At 38.5% G+C, this 20,864-nt stretch overlaps 1 protein-coding gene across 2 annotated transcripts in view; it reads right to left on the bottom strand.

The window, feature by feature from the left end:
- Window positions 1–9,763: 9,763 nt before the first annotated feature.
- Rock1 (Rho associated coiled-coil containing protein kinase 1) overlaps window positions 9,764–20,864 on the bottom strand; it is a 94,884-nt gene continuing 83,783 nt past the window's right edge. For both annotated transcript variants that reach the window (XM_051202007.1, XM_051202006.1), the window contains exons 28-33: window positions 16,311–16,381; window positions 16,015–16,103; window positions 13,994–14,072; window positions 13,609–13,870; window positions 12,792–12,999; window positions 9,764–11,282 (exon numbers count right to left, since the gene is read on the bottom strand). In XM_051202007.1, coding sequence (XP_051057964.1) covers window positions 11,279–11,282; window positions 12,792–12,999; window positions 13,609–13,870; window positions 13,994–14,072; window positions 16,015–16,103; window positions 16,311–16,381 — 713 coding nt within the window. In that variant the 3' untranslated portion in view covers window positions 9,764–11,278. The remainder of the gene's footprint in view (window positions 11,283–12,791; window positions 13,000–13,608; window positions 13,871–13,993; window positions 14,073–16,014; window positions 16,104–16,310; window positions 16,382–20,864) is intronic.

Below are 20,864 nucleotides of genomic sequence, written 5' to 3'. Positions count from 1 at the left end.
AAGCAAATATTATATCATACTGTGTAAGAGACATGCGCACTGATGAGTTGGATAGCTGCAGGGATTCCCAGAACCTATGCCCCTAGAACACTGAAGATACTGCCTTTTATGCCTTCCAGTTTTTACTCATTATTATTATTATTATTATTATTATTATTATTATTATTTTATAGGTGGTGGTGCTGATGGTGTGTGTGTGTGTGTGTGTGTATGTGTATGTATGTGTATGTGTACATGCCACAATATGCATGTGGGAGTCAAAGGACAACATTGTAGATCATTTCTCTCTACCTTTAAATGGTTTATAGGGATAGAACTCAGGTTGTCAGGCTTAAACATCAAGTGGTTTTACCAGATGATCCATTTTGCAGTTTTTGCTTTCCACTCCTACATTGAAATGCCCCACATCCAATCTCTCTCCACTTACCTCCTTGATATATGTTTAAACCTTACAAATTGAAATTTTCCTCTGCCTTTAAGTTTCATTTTGTATATTAAGTTTTTCTTTTTTGAAATTATAATATAATTCCTTATATTATATGTCCATATGCCCCTCTGCAGACAGAGTTTCTCCCTCACCTGGTCCCAGCGCCTGTCAGCCCCAAATAAACACACAGACTTATATTAATTATAAACTGTTTGGCCAATGGCTCAGGCTTCTTACTAGCTAGCTCTTTCTTAATTATTGATCCATAACTATTAATCTATGTATTTCTAAATGACCTTATTTTACCAGAGAGCACGCAGCAATGCTATCTTCCCAGTTAGCTACATGACATCTTCATATGCTTTAATCTACCTTCCTCTCCCCAGAATTCTCCTCCTCTGGTAGCTCTGCCTATACTTCCTGTCTGGCTACTGACCAGTCAGTGTTTTATTTATCAACCAATAAAAGAAACATATATACAGAAGGACCTCCCCCATCACCTGCTAACAGACATTTGATTATAAATGTTGCTGTAATAATCCAACCTATATATTTTGAAAATGCCTTGACTTCAAAATTTAAATCTAAGGACATGCTACTTTGGAAAAGAGATTTTGTGTTTGCTCCACAGAAGATAAAAAGCTGTGGATTCCTTCCAGACTAGAATGGGTTGATCAAGAAAGACCCCCTGAAGCAGTGGCCCAGGTGATCCAACATCCAAAACAGCTGAGATGATGCAGCCTCACAGACCACTACAGCCAGGATCTGGCCAAGTTTCTGGGTTTTCTCAGGATCCCCATGGTATTGAAAGTGCCCAAAACACAGGAAGGAGTCTGGAAAGAACAATGCCCAAATTCCAAAATATTGTTTATAAATATTTGTTTTCATTTAAATGTGGTTGATTATAAATGGTTAATGATCACAGTCAATTTCTTTTTAAAGAAAAACAAGGGAATATGATATAGAAATGTATACTATGCATTGGTATACATTTTGGTTTATTGATACAAATCTATGGTCAGTTTTGTTATAAATAACATATATCTTATATACATTATATATATTGCTGTTCTTGTTTAGATATTGTGTTTATACAGCTCATTTAAAATGTAATGTATATACAGATTATAGATAGTCACCTATAATAGTAAAAACTTAAAATTATGTTTGTTAGGTTTTCAAGATATACAGATATATATTTCAAATGAACAGGTATTCTTCAAAACCTTTCAAAGACCTTCAGAATATGGCATTTAAAATGGTTTACCAGGGTATTTCATGACAAAGAGACACAACTACTCCTGGCAACACTAATTACACCAGAGAGGAAGGTGAGTCCTTCAACATGACAGAACTAGCCATTTGGGCAAGAAACTGCTCTTGCCTGGACTGTTAGACTGTGTGCTGTGTAAACTGGACATGCAGGACCCACAGGAAAGTGACTGCTGAACTTGCCAAAGCAACATGCAGGGTTCCTGCTTCATGGAAGAGTCTGCCAGACAGTCTGCAGGACACAGAGAAAAATGATTAACAAACTGCCAATACAAGTGGGACAGTTTCAGATTTCCTGCTTCACTGAGAAATATTCCAGACACTCTAGGCCTATAGGCTGAAGATGGGTGCCCCAATGTTACAGAAGAACTTTGGGTGACTGTCCAGGCAGCGAGATGTTTCTGTCAATTCTAGAGTTTATATATTATCTTTCTGAGGCCTTTGATGTAGTTGAAGACAGATAGTTATGGTTCTGGTTTTCCTTAGTTATGATGAAAGATAAGTTACAAGTAAAATTTTATACTCACAAAGACAGGGTAGATGATAGAATGTTTTCTTTAAATTTTGCCAAATGTTAATGGATTAAATATTGTTAACTATAGTTCTTGCTTGATAACTGTTTGTTATATACAATTTTACTATGTTAAAGTTAAAGCCTTTCTTTTTATTTAGACAGAAAAGATGATGGGAGAAGTCCTTCTGTATATATGTTTCTCTTATTCGTTAATAAAACACCGATGGGCCGGTAGCCAGACAGGAAGTATAGGCAGAGCTACCAGAAAAGGAGAATTCTGGGAAGAGTAAGGCAGATTAGAAGCCAAGAAAGATAACATGTAGCTAGCTACTGGGAAGATAGGATGTGCCGGGTGTTCTCTGGTAAAATAAGGCCATGTAGAAATCTATAGACCAATAGTTATGGGTTAATAATTAAGAAAGAGCTAGCTAGTAAGAAGCCTGAGCCATTGGCCAAACAGTTTATAATTAATATAAGTCTCTGTGTGTTTATTTGGGGCTAAAGGGTTGTGGGATCAGGTGGGAAAGAAACCCTGTCTACAAATCGTGCAACCAACCTAGGGCAAGAATTTCCACATAAAACCTGAGAAAAACTTAGAAAGGGATTCTAAAAACAAAAGAACAAAGTCAAACACAGCTTCTTGGTAGCAGGTGGGCTCTGTTGCTAGAAGCAACCAGAGACTTTTAGCTCCTTTAAGAGAGGCTTCCTGACTCAGCATTAGCAGCAAAAACTGCATGACTCTTTTAAGAGGCCTTGCTATCAAACAATTAAATGGTGTTTATGAGCAGCCTGCAGCATGCTTCTTGGTGGTAACACGGACCTAGAAAATCCACAGAGTTTTGGCAATAAACATGTCTCCCACCAGTACTTCACCATGAAGCTACTCTCAGGAAGCCAAGGAATAGGGCAGGGCCAGTCAACACTTTAATTTTAGCCATGCTGTTTAGCAGATAAGACTCATGTGGTCAGAAAAAGATAGAGATATACAGTAAAGACTGATTCCGATGAAGAAAAACTTCTAAGGGAGAGGCAAAAGGATAAAAAAGAAATAGAATAGCTGGGAAGTGATGGTACACACCTTTAATGCCAGCACTCAGGAGGCAGAGGCAGGTGGATCTCTAATTTCAAGGCCAGCCCATCTACAGAGAGAGTTCCAGGACAGGCAAAAATACACAGAGAAACCCTGTCTCAAAAAACAAACAAACAAAACAAAGTAAAAGAAATAGAGTTAAAAAAAAAGCCACGTAAAGAAAGAAAATATACAGAAAGTCTGGACACAATATGTTGATGCATTGTCTTTGAATTGCTTGATTGCTGAGGAAATAGCAACAAGTACTAACAGACATTTGATAATAAATGTTGCTGGAATAATTCACCTTATATATTTTGAAATCCCTCCTTGCTCTCTTTCAAATTCATGGCCTCTTCCTTCATTAATTATTGTTATATGCATGCATGTATTTCTAAATATAACAGGCTTAGTCTGTATAATGTTACTTGAATGTGTGCTTGAAGGATTACTGTTTGGTCTTGGGTAACCACTCTCAGCATTACCTAGTTGCCTGTAGTTCTTGTGTAGGGCTGAGGCATTATGGGCTTTTCCCCATCCACTCTGGCATGTCTGTTGGCATCACCCTTGTTTGGCTCATATTTGGGCAGTCATATTGGTAAGACCCAGGCAGTGGTGGCGCACACCTTTACTCCCAGCACTCAGGAGGCAGAAGCAGATGGATCTCTGTGAGTTTGAGGCCAGCCTGAGCTACACAGCTAGTTCCAGGACAGGCTCCAAAACTAAAACAAAACAATAACAACAAAATAACCCAACAAACAAACAAACAAACAAACACTTCATGGGTGTAGCTTCTGACATTACTAGGAGAACAATCTCACAGCAAACTCCCTGACCCTCTGGCTCTTAGAATCTTTCCATCCCCCTTTCCAAAATGTTCCCTGGGCCTTAGGTGCTGAAGTGTTTTGTAGATGTGTCCATTAAGCTGGTTTCCACAGCTCTGAATTTTAATTGCTTATGACTTTCTGTAATAGTTTCTGATGCCTTTTTATTTTTTTTTTCAGGCTTCTATTATGTGTATGGGTGTTTTATCTTCTTGTATCTCTGTGTACCACATGTATATCTGGTTTCCACAGAAGCCGGAAGAAGCACTGAATGTTGTGGAATTAACTCTGTAAATATGTGTTACATCTGTTTATTCTGTAGAATATTACTTTAACTGCGTAAAGTCGTGCCACACTTATTTCCGCCGCACTTGTTTAATGGTGTAAGGGTGTGTGATTAACGATGTAAAGACGTGCTGCATTTGTTTCGCCTGGCCTGACTAGTCTAATGAAAAGCTGGACATCCTATAGCCAGGCAGGAGAGGGATAGGCAGAGCTGGCAGGCAGAGAGAATAAACAGCAGGGGAAATCTACACTCGGAAAAGGAATGAGAGAAGGAGGAAGGACGAGCGAGAAAAAGGAGAGGGACACACCCAGGTCCAGAAGCCAGGCAGCCGCAGACCACCCAGACACCAGAAGCAGCGAAAGTAAACTCTACAGGAGGGAAGGAAAAGTAAAAGAGCCTGAAGCAAATAGATAAAGAGAAACAGGTTAGTTTAAGTTAAAAGAGCTATCCAGAATGGAACCTAAACTAGGCCAAGCGTTCATAACTAATAAGAAGTCTCTATGCATGATTTGGGAGCTGGTTGGTGGCTGAAAAGAAAAAAGCCTGCTACAACTAGATTCTCAGGAACCAGAGTTAGCATGATTGTAGGATCCACAGATAGCCTGATTTTAGGTTGGCATTTGGGTGCTAGGACTTGAACTCACATTCTCAGGAACAGCAGCTAGTGGTCTTAACCACTGAACCCACTCTCAGCCCTTTCTCTGCCTTTTTAAACAACTGTTGTTTGTACCAATTAGCACTTAATTACCCTTTTAATATTTACTATTAGCAGTTAATTGTGTGTAATGTCCTATTTATATGGTATATAGGCGTTGTATTTCCACTTAGACTATGAATAGTTCATTCTATCCTCTTCACAAATTTTTGATGGCTAGCTCGATTAGAGCTTTCAGGATTGTATGAAGTTCTGAGATGCTGTATTAGGGCCAACTAGACCACTCAGTGTGTAGAGGTGACTGCATGAAGGCCTGATACCCCGGTTGGATTCCCATAGCTCATCAGGTGTCAGGGGAGAACTAAGCCCTCAGAGCTTCCCTGTGACTTCCATGAGTACCATGGCGTGCACACATCTGTACTCACATACACATCTACAAATAAATCATGTATTGTGACCTATACTGTCTACTTCATATCTGTACACTAATTGTTCATCTGTGTGTTCCCTACGCACAGTATAGACCACCATATATATATGAATGTTGTTCATGGAATTCAGAGAAGAAATAGAAAAATGTTGAAGACATTTGGGGGCACCTAAGCTCTAGATAACAACAGAAAAAAGCAAAACCCTAAGCAATCAAATCCATTAGCTTGACAATTATTTGTTAGATACTCATGGACCCCTATATGGCAGGAACTCACAGTCAATCAGAAAGGAAGGAAACAAGGCCAGGCACATGTTCTTAGTCCCAGCAGAGGGACTGAGGCATGTGGCTCTCTCTGTATGAGGCCAGCCTGGTCTGTATAATGAGTTCTAGGGCCACATAACGAGATTCTGAAAATAAAATAGACAATATTAAAATACGTGGCCAGGAATAGTGGCTTGTGCTTGTAATATTAGCACTTGGGAAACAGAAACAAGAAGACTGTGACTCTCAGCTAACCTGGGTTTTATAGTGAGAGCTTGTCTTGGAAAAATAGAACTACTATAAGTATGTAATAGCAGTGAAGATTAGAAGGGCGAACAGCTTGATGCAGCAGAGGGTGCATGTGTGGGCTATGGGAAGAGATAAGGCAGGGTGGGCAATTGTTCATGGGGCATGATGTTGCTTTTCATTAAATTCAGTAGCTGCCTCTTAAGCAAATGCAACTCTACAGCTACCAGCAGCTGTTCAGCTGCACTGACCATAGCCAGGTGGGCATTTTGTTCCCCTAGGAACTGGCTCTATCATGGCTACTAACGGGAACTTTATCCTTCTATAGGACTCAGGATTCAAAGACTGAGGTGAAATTCTGCTCACCCAGAGAAGCTGAATCCCAAGTAGCTATCCTCTTCTAGCTCACATCTCCCAAAAAAACCAGCCATCCTTCTGCACCGCCCCCACTTAAGAAGGCTACCTGCACATGGCTCCTCCCACCACTTCCTGTTGCTGAAAGTTTCTTGTCCTTTCTGGTCCCACAGCCCTTGAGCCCCAAATAAACACACAGAGGCGTATTATAAAACTGTCAGCCGAAGACTAGGGCTTATTAGCTAACTCTGTCTTAATTATTAACTCGTTCCTATTAATCTAAGTATTTCCACATGGTCATATCTTACCGGAGAAGGGTCCGGACCTGTTACTCCTTTGATGGCCTACATGGCGGTCCTTTGGCGGGCTCTCCCTGCCTACCTTTCCCAAAACTCTCCTCACCCCAGTCCCATGTATCTTTCTGCCTCATTAGCCAGGCAGTGTTTTATTCATCAACCAACGAGAGAAATACATACACAAAAGGCAAATCTCTGAGTCCAAGGCAAGCCTGGTCCACAGAGCAAGTTCTAGGATAGCCTGAGGCTAAATAGTGAAACCCTGTCTCAAAAAAACCTAAAAGGAAAAAAAAAAATAATAACAGAGAAAGCACAAGAATCACACAATACACCATAAAATACAAAACTGGAAACCAAAATATACAACCAAAAGGCCAATTACAAAAAACACCCAAACAAAGCGTAATGAGAAAAAATGTCTAGGGAAATACCATTGAGTTCATTTTGTGTTGTCCATCCACTGCTATGCATGAGGCCTGCCCTTAAATGTGTTTGGTATGCCCAGTGAAATGCCACTGGAGAGAACTAATTGTTCCCTTGCAATCAGAAGTCAATTGGAGAGAACATCTTTGTTAGGGGTGGGAGATGGCACTCACTTGCCCCTCTCAAGGCTGGGATCCCTTCTGGCTTGGACCCGTGCACACTGTCACAGTCTCTGAGTTCAAATGAGCATCAGTCCTGATGTGTCTGGACACTGTCTCCTTGGAGTCAACCATCCCCTCTAGCTTCCAAAATCTTTGTGCTTCCTCTACCCTACAGCTCCCTGAGCCCTGAGGGGAGGGGCTGTACCCTTTAACAAGTAGGGACTGGGGATGTTAAATAGGCATCTCCATTAGTCTTTTGTCCTGGATTCCAGACCGAACACCAGGCAGAGATTGTTGCTAGGACTTGCCCACTATTCCTCAGGGCTCACCAATACAACACTAATACAACCAGTCTTCAGGGATCTCTGTATTGGCTGAAAAGAGTTTTTTGTTTTGTTTTGTTTTGGTTTGGTTTTTTTAGACAGGGTTTCTTTGTGTATTCTGTGGGGGTCTTAGCCCAGCCATGGAAAGTTGAGCTGGGTCTGAGGAAGAGGTAAGTGCTATGCCTGGAAATCACAGAGATCCATCTGCCTCTGCCTTCCAAGTGTTGGGATTAAAGGCATGTGCCACCAACACCCAGCTCCAATCATCTTTTTTTGTAAACATCTTGGGACTCACCCTCTTGACTTCCCCTCAGCACCATCTTTGACTGGCTTGTGTGCCCTACAGATTCCCCGTTTTTGTTTTAGACTGTGGCCCACCTCATTTCAAAGTCTCTCTTAAGCTTCTCCTTGCTTCCTAGCTTCTCTGGGATTGTGGATTGTAGGCTGGTGTTCCTTTGCTCTATGTCTAATATCCACTTATAAGTGAGTACATGCCATGTTTTTCTTTCTGTGTCTGAGTTACTTCACTCAAGATGATTTTTTCCAGTTCTATCCATTTGCCTGTGAATGTCAAGATTCTGTTTTTTTTGTTTTGTTTTTTTCCTGCTGAGTAGAACTCCATTGTGTAATGTACCACATTTTCTTTATCTATTCTTCGATTGAGGGGCATCTAGGTTGCTTCCAGGTTCTGGCTATTACAAATAAAGCTATGAAGGTGGTATATGAATGTGCATCCCTTGGGTATATGCCAAAGAATGGAATTGCTGGATCTTGAGGTAGACTGATTCCCATTTTCCTGAGAAATATCATCATACTGATTTCCAAAGTGACTGTATAAGTTTATACTCCCGCCAGCAATGGAGGAGTGTTCCCATTTTGCCACATCTCCAGCATAAACTATTGTTGGTGTTTTTTATTTTAGCCATTCTGACAGGTGTAAGGTGGTATCTCAGAGTTTTAATTTGCATTTCCCTGATAGCTAAGGATACTGAGCAATTTCTTAAGTGCCTTTTGGCCATTTGAGATTCCATTATTGAAAATTCTCTATTTAGATCTGTAACCCATTTTTAAAATTGGATTATTTGGTGTTTTGGTGAGATCTTTGTATATTTTGGAGATCAGCCCTCTGTTAGATGTGGGGTTGGTGAAGATCTTCCCATTCTGTGAACTGCCATTTTGTCTTGTTGACTGGGTCCTTTGCCTTGCAGAAGTTTCTCAGTTTGAGGAGGTCCTATTGGACTGCAGAGAAGCAGTTCTGCATGGCAGCCTTAGCAGTTCTCTTTCACGACACTGAGGTCTCAGCAATGTGATGCTCACACCAATGCTTCATTAAAAACGAATCCTTATATTTATTATTAACTGTGCTGGCTACTCACCCTGGACATATATAGAGGGGGTGGCTCTAAAAATGAAGTCACAAATTACGACTGTCACAGTTCACACATCTTGGAAGACAGCAGGAGACGTGGGTGAGGGGGCAATGAGCACTACTGTACTCACAGCATAGCAAGGGTGGGCAGTACAGGGCAGTGTGGTCAGGTGGGTGCTGGACTCAGGGTACTTTTGTCTAACAGGTGAGGAGATGCGAGCATAAGGAACCAGTCTTTTGTTTTTAATTACATGTATGGGTGTGTGCGCTATCTTCAAGCTTGTGCTTCAAGAGGTCAGAAGAGTGTCAGAACCCTTGGAGCTGGAGCTACAGGAAGTTGTAATCTATTTGATACTGGGTGCTGAGAACCGGACTGGGTGCAGGAAAGGCGAATGTAGTCTTAACCACTGAACCATCTTTCCAGCCTTAGAATGTGATTTGTTTATAATGAACTTAAGCATAGCTGCCTGACATTGTCTTGCAATGACAGCTGATGTAAAGGGACCTCTGAAGGGAAACAGTTTATCATCTAAGGCTGTTGACTATATAGATATTCTGTTTGCTGTATGGTATTTGTGACGGTCCAAACTCAAGTTATCACAGCCTCTGCTCACAACAACATGTGCAGGACTGCAAGGGACCCATGGGAATTGTCTTCCAACGAACACTGGCCATCTTTTCACTTGAACAACAGCACCTCTTGTTTTAGAGCCCAAGCCAAGATTTATCTTTAAAAAATAATTTTAATCTATTCACAAAAATTTAGCAAACATTTGTATACAATCATGGAATAATTTTTAGTATGCCATCTATTCATTCCAGCCATGAGAAAATACCATAGTAGTCAACATTAAAAGTATCCATCCATAAATTATTTTATTTCTCATTAAATGAGCACAGAGTCATTAGCATATTAATAACAGATATGTTTATTATTACATATCCATCAGTGCGGCTTTCAATACCACTTGAAACATGCAGATCCCCTAGAGAAGATTGGTTTTCCAGTGCTTATTTGATACACATTACTGCAAAGCCATTATAAATTACTGAGGAGGTATTTGGTTAAGAAAATAAATCACACTGCCCATACAAATCAACTCTTGTTACCAGAAGAGAGCTGAATGGTATCATATGGTAATTCCTATGTTAACTGAAAAACATCATGGATATATTTCATAATTATTTACTACTGGTGCAACTTTAAATGGTTTTTTTTTTTTTTTTTTTTTTTTTTTGCAGATAGTTTTATAGTCTTTCATTATTGTAGCAGGTAGTTTGGTGCAAAGATTGTACTCAATTTATAAAAGTCCAACAAACCTATATATTTAAATTAAACCAATTACCAATGAAAAAACCCACTGACACACATAATTTTTTTTGTAAAATATGTTTTCTGAAAATTCTGTACTTATGGCAGTAAAAAAATTCTCAAATTAAGGCACTAATAGGGTAATGAAACTCCCACTGAAAGTGTTCTAAGAATAATTTACATTTCAAACAGTGCATACATCTTTATGTTTGTTAACTTAATGTCTTTTCACTTAAAACCACAAAGAAATACATTATATAATTACAGAAATGATGTACCCCACAAAATGCTTTTAAACTTGGTTTTCTTGTACAGTTAGTCTCTAGTAGTAAAATAACTCAATTATGGCTTGGCAAAAATGCATAGATTAAATGTAATTCTTTTGTCTTCTCCCAGTCCCCAATCTATAAACTTGCTGAAACATATACAGTATTTTGTAAAGCATAATGTAAGATATTTTTCCATAAAACCCACTGTGGGCAATCAACAGTAAGGCTTTTAATTCTACAGTGAGGGCACTGAGCTTCAAGTGTCATCACTATGTTCTTAAAATAGTTCTGTATAGTCTTGCAAGAGCACAAAAACTTAAGTCATTTAAAAAACAAAAAACTTGTCTCATTTTGAGATATTTTCTTTACTCCTTCCACAAACTGGTCTTGACAGTGATGGCCATTCCACTGAAAGTGAAAGTTCTTCCCTCCTGCTCACACAGGGAAAACTGTTCTATCATGACTGACAGGCATTTTCCTATAAATTCAAAAAGGCAGCACCTTAAAAAATATAACTAGCTAAGCTTTCCCCAACTGTACTTGCATTACATAGTAATAATTAATCTAATCTACCTGTAGGCAAACCCGCAAGAAAAAAAACAAAACAAAAACAATCCTCAGTGTGCTTTTTGTGCCAAAGCAAAGACAGAATAACAGCAATCTTAATCCTGAAAAGCCTGTGGTATCTGTGTCAAAGAAACAGCCTGTCTGCTCAGCGTGGTTAAACAGCCTGGCTTAGCAGGTAGCATCCCACATGAATCCAACACAGCAGTAGGTCACATGGTTAACTGTTGGAGAGAAAAAAAGAGTCGTGTAATTTAAGAAAGACACTTGGTTTGAAAATACAAGAAGGGAGGGAAAGGTAACAGTGTGGCTCTGTGGTAAACTGTTTGGCTAGCATGCAGGAGGCCCTGGGTCCAAATACCATCAGTACTACACCCAATTCCTCTAAAAATACAGATACACACACACACACACACTTACATAAAAGGATAAATAAGCACAGTTTAGAGGAAAGGAAAACAACACTTATATAAGATTTCCTTTTGTGTTTCTGTTCTTTTTCTAAAAATTTTTTTTTTTTTTTTTGTATTTTGAGATAGGTTTGTCTGTGTTGCTATATTACCCTGAGTGTCCTGGAACTCTAGCATTCTCTGAGGTTCAGCTGAATGCTGTGATATACTGTAACAGCATGGAGGCCTGAGAATACAAAAGAGGGCTCTCCTCATGTCAAGGAGTAAGATTTGGTTACACAACAGCAGAGAGTGAAGAAAGTAAGTGAATTAAAGGCAGCTTCAAGCTGAGCATTGTGGCCCAGCCATTAACCCCAGCACCCAGAAGGTAGAAGCAGGTGAATTTCTTGAGTTTGAGGACAGCCTGGTCTATAGAGTGAGTTCCAGGATGACCAGGGCTACACAGAGAAACCTTGTCTCAAAAAACCAGGGGGTGGATGGAGGGTGGAGGTGGGATTTAGTCATGTCCTATAACTATAATAGCATATAAAATATTTTTGAAAAAAAAATCTCATCAAAGACTTAAAAAAGAAGGATTTAACTGAGAAGTTTATTTGTAATACAATATTCACCAGTACTAACAAATAATGTTGATTTTCAAAAGAACTCAAGTCTAACAGTGTTAAGAGATGAGGAACATTTTCAATGACCATTTGCAATAGTAAGGGCTAAACCATGTCACATATATCCTAATCTATGACAGAAACTCGGCAGGAAAGTATCCTATGCACCAGTTCCTAGTAGCAATCAGTTAAACTAATTTATAAAACCCTGCCAGTGAGTTATACATTAAGACCTACCTATATATAAATGATGTTCTCTATGGTGAAAACAATTCAGTTTCTGATTTTAGCATGTGTGCTACCAAAGGTAGCAAAAGGCTTTTAATTATTAGTAGTATCAGTAGCAGCAGTAGTAGTTTGTTGAGAGTCTCTCCATTTAGTCCTGGCTATCCTGGAACTTGCTCTGTATTCCAGGCTGGCCTCAAATTCACATAGACACACTTGCCTCTGCCTTCTAACCTAAAGGCGTGGCCACCATGCCTGACTAGGTTACTAATTTTGTCTGCATGCACATTTGTACTCCAGAAGAGGGCATCGGATCCAATGGGACTACAATTATAGATGGCTGTGAGCCACCATGTGGTTGCTGGAAAGTGAACTCTGGAAGAGCAGCCAGTGCTCTTAACTGCTGAGCCATCCCTTCAATACCTAGGATTCTAATTTTAATAGACAGCTTCCATTAACTTTATATTACTAAAAAGGTTAATATTTTAGTCTTTACCTAGTTTTCCCAGATGTATTTTTGACGACTTTGCGGAAAGACTGATTTGCAGTGGATCTTGTTGACAGTGTTCGAGGAGAGGCGCGGACAAAGCCAGAAGGTGGGTTCTTAGGAATCTTCTTCACCAGATGAGTTACCCATTTCTTTTGTTCATCCTGAGAACATGCTAACAGCAGCATGTCTCTTGCTGATGTTACATCGTAACTTACTGCATTAAGAAACAAACAAACAAAAAACCCACAAAACTTTCACAATTAAAAGCATAATACAGTAGTTAAAAACTATTCAGTTCATAATTTTTCAAGCTCTTAATTTTTAAGATATCATAGTTAAATATCCTTGGACAATACTTTGTCTCAATGTGTCTAAGACTGAAATTTTTTCTAAAAGCAAAAATGATCAAAACCAATAGTCATAAACACAAGAAAAATTAGAAATACAAAAACTGTAACAGTAAAACAAGCAAATACATCTGTAGAGCCTATGGCTTTCTTTAGAGCAGTCAGACCAGGTAGGTTTCCTCGGCCTCACTGTGAGGGGCTGCCATGAGGAGCTGCCTGCGGTAGATGGGAATAAGGAAAGATGGAAACTCTAAGAGAGGCAGTGGGCTCACCCAAAGCTCTTCTCTCAGCTTACAAGCTTTTTATAATGGCATGCCAATTGAAAAGGGGGTGACTCGTGTCCAACACCCACTAAAAGTTGAATCACTGTCTCTCATAAAGGACGGCATGCATGGTCCCTCCTCAGGTGCCAAAACACCACCTTAGGACCAACCTACAGAACCGCACTGCTGAGACAATCGCACACTGCACCTTACCTTTGCACGGGGAAATCAAGTCCTCTTTCTTGTCTAGGTGATCCCTGTGGCACTTTACATGGCATCTTCGACACTCGAGGGCAGGGGGTGGCTTAAACACATGCCACAGAGGTTTGGCACAGGCCTCACAGTTGGCAGGGAAGTGGTAGAGTGTAGGGATGAATTCGTGGCCTTTGTGGTTCTGGAAGTTGGTTTTTTCTCCTTGCTGAACTGGCTCCATTTCTATATCTTTTCTACACTCACCTTCATTTGCATATAGTATCTACATTCAGGAGGGGCAGAGAAAGATTCAGATTCTAAGTGCATGAAGACACTGGTATCTATTTCACAAAACACTTATTACTTAGGTAAAAGAGACCTTAAAATTATAGTGTAACATTTGTACCTGGAATATTTTAGGAATTTCTTCAGTTTCAGCTCTGTACACATCTCCTTGGGTTACTGGTCGGACATGAAACAATTTACTAAGACAGAGATAAACAATATAAACCTATTATAAGAATCTCACTGATAACAAAAGGCATACATTTCACAAAGAAGCAAACAAAAAATGTTCAACAGCAATAATCATCTGGAGTATATATGTGTATGTATATACGTCTATCTATGATGTCATGATACAGCTTTCAGAATTTTAAAAGGAACAATAGGGGCTGGAGAGATGGTTCACTGGTTAAGAATGTATACTGCTCTTCCAGAGGACCAGAGTTTGGTTCTTGGCACCCACATTTGGTGACACACAACTGCCACTAACTCCAACCCAAGAGGGTTCAAAGGCATCTACACTCATGTGCACAGCCACCACACAGAATTAGAGATAGTAAACATAAACCTTTAAAGGTAAAACTGTAACAACAAATGTTGATGAAAATGTAGAGAAGTTAGACTGCTCATATTTTGCAGACTGAAATTCAAGATTGCACATCCACTTGAAAAACAACATGGTCATCTGTTTTTATAAAACTAAATGCACTCTTATTTTACTATTCCACTCAAGTTCATTATTCATAATTGAGGATTTAACAGTTTGAAATATTACCAGGGCTCTCTCAACTTTGTTTTCATTCTAACCAGTACCAGCTCCAAAAATATTTATTTAACATAAAAACATCTTATGCACTGTGCATTTTATGGATGAGTGCACATGTCACAGTGTATGTGTGGAAGTTAGAGAACACCTTCCTACAGTTTATTCTCGTGTTCCACTCTGTGGATTCCAGGGATCACACTTATGTCATCAGGCTCAACAGCAAGTACCCGTACTCACTGAGTGAGGCATCCTAACAGTCCTTCATTTAACTTTATGTATCTCTTGAATAGCACTTACCAAACTTCACTTTGAATTTATCTTTGTTGTTGTTTCGAGACAGGGTTTCTCTGTGTAGCTTTGGAACCTGTCCTGGAACTCGCTCTGTAGACCAGGCTGGCCTCAAACTCACAGAGATCCCCCAGCCTCTGCCTCCTGAGTGCTGCGATTAAAGGTGTGAGCCACCAATGTCTGGCTTGAATTTATCTTGTACACTTAAAATTTTCCAACTAGTTGTCTCTAAGTTTATATGTAGAACCTACTTAACTTTACATACACTATATATTTATATACCTCTATGATAATATATATTATATTATCATATATATATATAATTCTCATATATTATGAGAATGAACACAAAGAAAATACCCTATGCTTATTGAGTCTTTAATATACTACTAAAAAGAACAGCTTTTTGTTTATATTATATAACATAAACCACTGGTGGTGTCAGTATATTAACCAATCTTATACTAAAAAGATTTAATTTCCTCTCTCTCTCTCTCTCTCTCTCTCTCTCTGTGTGTGTGTGTGTGTGTGTGTGATGTGTGTATGTATGTGTACCATCTGTGTGCCTGGTGCTGGGAGAAGCCAGAAGATTAGAGCCTTCTTTAGCTGCAGCTATAGTTGTGAGCTGCCACATGGGTACTGGGAAACAAACCTGGGTCTTCTCAAAGAGCAGCAAATGTTCAACCTCTGAGCACTTCTAGAGCTCCCAATTTTACTTTTTGAGGTAACTCCTTCTCACATTCTGCTACGGTCAGTCTTGGTCCTCACTGCTCCACCTTCTATGAGACAGGGTCTCTTTGCCAGTGTGTAAGCCAAACTAGCTGGCCTTCTGAAGATTCTCCTACTCCCAGGAGCGGTATGCTGGGATTAGAAGCTTGCCCTACTTTTTATATGGGGTTTGGGGATCAGAACTCAAGTAGTTAGACTTGTATAGCAGATGCAAATTTACCCATTGGGCCATCTTACTTGGAAAAATAGGTAACATTGTTTCAAACAAACGGTCAAGCCATTCTAAAAGTAATTCAAAAATAAAAGTCAAGTGACTAATAATTTGTTAAAAAAAAAAAAAAAAATCAAAGGCAACTTACTCTATGTCCAACACCATCGATGGACTGGACTGTTCCTTATCTTGTTCATCATTATAGAACAAGATTTTTTTGCTGCTTACCACAACATACTGAAATGACAAAAAAACAAAGAAAAACAAAAGGAGCAACATTAACTTGATTTAAAGTGAATAGCATAATAGTTCCCATTTGTGTTTACATTTAATGTATTAATTTAAAACCAAGGTTAGTAACAGAGCAGTTAACACAAGTTCTATGCTTTATAGTAAAACATGTAACAAAATATCATTGAGAAGAATTTAGGAGGTATATGGTACCTGTTTCTTCCAGCCATATCTTTTGATATTTCCTCTATTTGGTACAGAAAGCCAACCTTCAATTCTTGACTCTAGGAGAAAAAGAAAAATTAGGAATAGTAGTCAATCTTAAATTATAAAACTAAAAGGAAAACTAAAAGTTGTCTGAGAGCATGCAGCAACAGGCAATAGAAAACAGCTAAATAAATAAATGCTGTAATTTGTTCTTTCATGCTTCAATCACACAAATTAACTTTAATGGACAAACAAAGACGGCAGAAAAAAAATCCCAAGCCACTTTCCCCATAAAATTAACATTTAGTACTCAATTGAAAAGGTATGAAGTAACAATGTCTTTAAGAGCCAGGCAAGACTGGAATGGATTACAGCTTAAATGGATGTGATATATAATACTTTAAATATTACATACAATTCATATAAATATCCAGCAAAAAAATAAGGAAAAAGAAAAGAAAAAATGCAGCGAGTCGAATGATTCCGAGCCATGATCTACACAAGGGCAGGCAAAAGCACTGAGGAGTCCTGTTACTCACAGAAGACAAGAGCAGAAGATAAATAAATAAGGGTGCAGGCAGAACCAACTAGACACAAAGAATAAGAGACAGGCATTTTATTTGTTTTCTCAGTAAAATATCCTAATTAATGTCTGAATAAGACACTCAACAATTTCATTAAAGTTGTTCATCAAGTTTGGTCAGAAGGCACTTATTTCTGTAGATAAGTCTAATTCCAAACCATCTCAAACTAATAAAGTATTATGTTTTTATGCATATTTAACTCAATAAGCAGAAAAGGACACAGAAATAGGCAGGTTAACTGCTAATATTTATACCACAAACTGACTGTTTATAACTAAAGCCTTTTATGGCAGCTGTTGTTGCTAGTACATGTTTATTCCTTTTGTGGCACTGTCATTGGACTCAGGGCAGTGGGCATGCTGGGCCAGTGCCCTATCAGCTTCTAACGCTTTGAGACACTCTCACTATACAGCTTAGCTGAACTTACTGTGTAGCCCAAACTAGCCTTGAGTTTGAGATCCTCCTGCCTCAGCCTCCTGAGTGTTGAGATCACAGGTGTGTAGCACCACATGTAGTTAATATATCTAAAGATTATTAAAAGTGTCTAGGGGAATAAATATGATTTCTTTTGAGATGGTTATATTGGGTTGTAGATAAGAAAATGCTTCGTATATTTAAAACATAAAACAGAAAGGTAACCAATTTTAAAGCTATAGTGTGATTGACTATATTACGGCTGAAATTATAATCCCAGGAGGAACATTCATTTGTCCCTCTTCACAGAAAGTCGAAAGCTCAGTTTGACAGTAGTAACAACAGATGTCATTACTGAACATCTGACTGCCCAAATGCTGTATAAGTGATAGCTCATATTTAAGGTTTGTAAAGTCCTAGAATAGAGGATGTCATATTCTTACATACAGTTCTATTGTCACTCCCCACTTAAAAAATTATGATACCTAGGCTTAGCAAGAGTGGCTGACTTTCCAAAGCCTCCTTTATCTGATCTATGAAAGTTTCAGGGCTTAAACCCAGTATGTCTTAACTTCTGACGTTGTATTTCTAAAATGCAATGCTAGTCTATTCTTAACAAGTCTCACAATATTAAGTTACTGGGTGTAATATTCCTTTTATCGCTACTACCACCAGTTACTTATCATCTCCAGCTTTTGGTTGTGTTAAGTCACCTTCCTGAAAACAGTGGTTCATTAAATCAAATTGCAGTAAGTTAAATTCAAGTTTTCTCTATTTTTACTTAACCTTTTCTTTACTACTACTTATTTATGTTGTCAATAATTATTTTTCTCTTAAACAGTTTTTTCAAGTTTTGAGAGATAGGAACCATACCCTAATATTTGTTTCATAAAGCCTAAGGCTTCTGATACATAGAGAATGTACAGTTGATAATATATTTATTATTTTGCTATTGTGCTTTTTTCTTCTAAATTAGCCAAATAACACTAAATATTGGTTACAATTTGAAAACCAAACAGGCAGTTTCATATTAAATAATGTAGGGAAGGCTGCTCATTATATATTAATCATTCGTGAATCTTTTATCTTAGGAAAGGAGAAATACTACTACTAGGACATCTTCCCACTAATATGGCAAAAACGGGAGCTCTTACTTTAAAGTGTGGTTTATGATGTCCAATACTAGCAATTTCTCAACAAAATAAAATAAAAGCCCTTGAATCTTGACTTTCACACAAAGCAGTATAGTCTAAAATACCCTTCCCTATCCACTTCAGTGACTTTTCTACATTTGGGTTAAGGACAGAAAGAACTAAGATCAAGAGTACAGATTCAAACACAGATACAGATGTACATCTGTGTGTGTATGTGCACACGCACATATGTACATGCACATTCTCTCATGGCTTGGACTAGAGCCTAAAGCTCCTAACAGAGCAATGACACTAGCTTTTCTGTGTCCTCTCTGTTAATGTGTCTAACTAGTTCTAAATGAAGAGTTCCTGAAAGCCGCAACGTGCAAGTCAAGTGCTGTGCGTCCACCTCTCAGATCACACACGGAAGCTAGGTGCTTTAGGAAGCAGTGTAGAACTGACACTAGATTTCCATCAGAAGCACAAAGCTAATTTGATTTTACATATTTATAATTTTTAAAAATGTCTGCAGTATTGCAACATCAACAACTGACTCTTTCACACACATAACAGTCTGAGCCTAACTGGATTTAATTAATAGCTAACACAGGTAATTTAAATATCACACCCAATCTCTTAAGAGCACCAAAGGTTACTTTAATTACATCCAATTTAATAGACAGAGCTCCACCGTGCAGTGTTTTAGTCACAGTCTCCATATTCACAGTGTGCCAGATCACCGCTTGCTGGGAAACCCGGGGCAGGAAGTTCAGTGAAGAATGTGAGAAGTAACATGCTTTTCTAAGATTTTTAGAATTGAGATGCTTAGGAAAAATTTGATTTAACTGATGACAAAATATCCATGAAAAGCACTATAGAAGCTAAGGACTGGACAGCTACGATAAGTTATTATTTCTACATTAAATGTTTCAGAGAAATAATGAAACAGTGTCACTTCATTTATACAACTACTTATAATATAAAGTCAATCACTGAACTAAAAATACAGCCTGTACTTAAAAAGTCATTATTTTAATCGTTCAATAACAATTTATTCAAAGTTCGCCTATTATAATATGCAAATTCATTTTCTAATTTTTTAAAAAGATTAATTTATGTATATGGGTGTTTTGTCTGCATGTACACCTGCACACCCAAAGAAAACATCAGATTTGTAAGATTACAAGTACACATGGTTTTGAGCTACCATGTGGGTGCTGGGAACTGATCTCAGGACCTCTGGAAGAGCAGTGCTTTTAACTGCTGAGTCATCTCTCTAGCCTCCATTTATTAACCTGAAGTAAAATTAAAAGTTTAGCCCTCTTCAAGAACTATTCTAGACAAGTAAATAATACGCAACTTATACTAAGGATGAATATTAAGATACTTTATAAAACCTTATTTCTTATTTGTCAAAAACTATTTCTAGGCATCTGTGGTGATATATTATTTATGATTTATTAAAGTTTGCCCAAGGATTCAAAAAGCAAAGCCAGCCACAAGCTATAGAGGTCAGGCAGTGGTGGCGGCACACCTTTAATCCCAGGATTCAGGAGACAGAAGCAGACAATCTCTGAGTTCAAGGCCACCCTGGCCTACACAGAGTGAAGAATAACAGAGCTCATGCCTTTGATGCCAGCACTTGGCATCATGCGCTTTTAATCCTAGCACTAGGGAGGTAGAGACAGGAGGATATGGCTGGGCGGAGAAAGATTTATAAGGAGGAGACAGGAACTGAGAGCTTTTGCTTCTGAGGATTCTGGAGACAGGACTGCCATTTCAGCTGAGTAGAACTAAGAGCTACTGGCTTGGGTCTTTTGCTTCTCTGATTTTCTCTGGGTCTTTTATTTTTTGTGTTACAAGTATCTAGTGTATAGTGAGTGAAGTTAATATGAATTTTTCAACTGAGGAGCAACATATCCAATGCGGGAGGAAAGTAATTTTTTTTTAATGTATATGAGTTTTTGCCTGTTTATATATAAGTCTACTATACACGTGCCAGAGGAGACCAGAAAAGGGATCAGGGCCCTGGAACTGAAGTATAAATATCTGTGAACCAATGTGAAAATGCTGGGAACCAAATCCAGTCCTCTGCACCAGCAGCAAGTGCTCTTAACTACTAAGCCATTTTCTAGCCTCAAGGGAAAGTAATTTTGAAAGATTACCCTTTAATTTCTGCATTCAATAGTGCAGTCAGGGCTCAGCTCATAGTATTTTTGTAACGTTCCTACACCGATGGCACAGTGGTGGTGAAGAATGGCCAAGAGTACTTTGATACGACAGCCTCACAAACAAAATATCTGAAGAAAATACTTAAGTTTTTGTTTAAACAAAGCTTTAAAACAAAAACAGACAAAAAATGCAAAACAGTCAGTAAAAACAGTTAAATCCCTTTGCCAAATGACTCCCAGGTTCATCAGGGTTCCTAA

Source organism: Phodopus roborovskii, unplaced genomic scaffold (genome assembly GCF_943737965.1).
Source record: "Phodopus roborovskii unplaced genomic scaffold, PHOROB, whole genome shotgun sequence".
NCBI lineage: Eukaryota > Metazoa > Chordata > Mammalia > Rodentia > Cricetidae > Phodopus > Phodopus roborovskii.
Note: the sequence above shows the minus strand (reverse complement) of the source record. Positions and strands in the feature narration are given on the sequence as shown.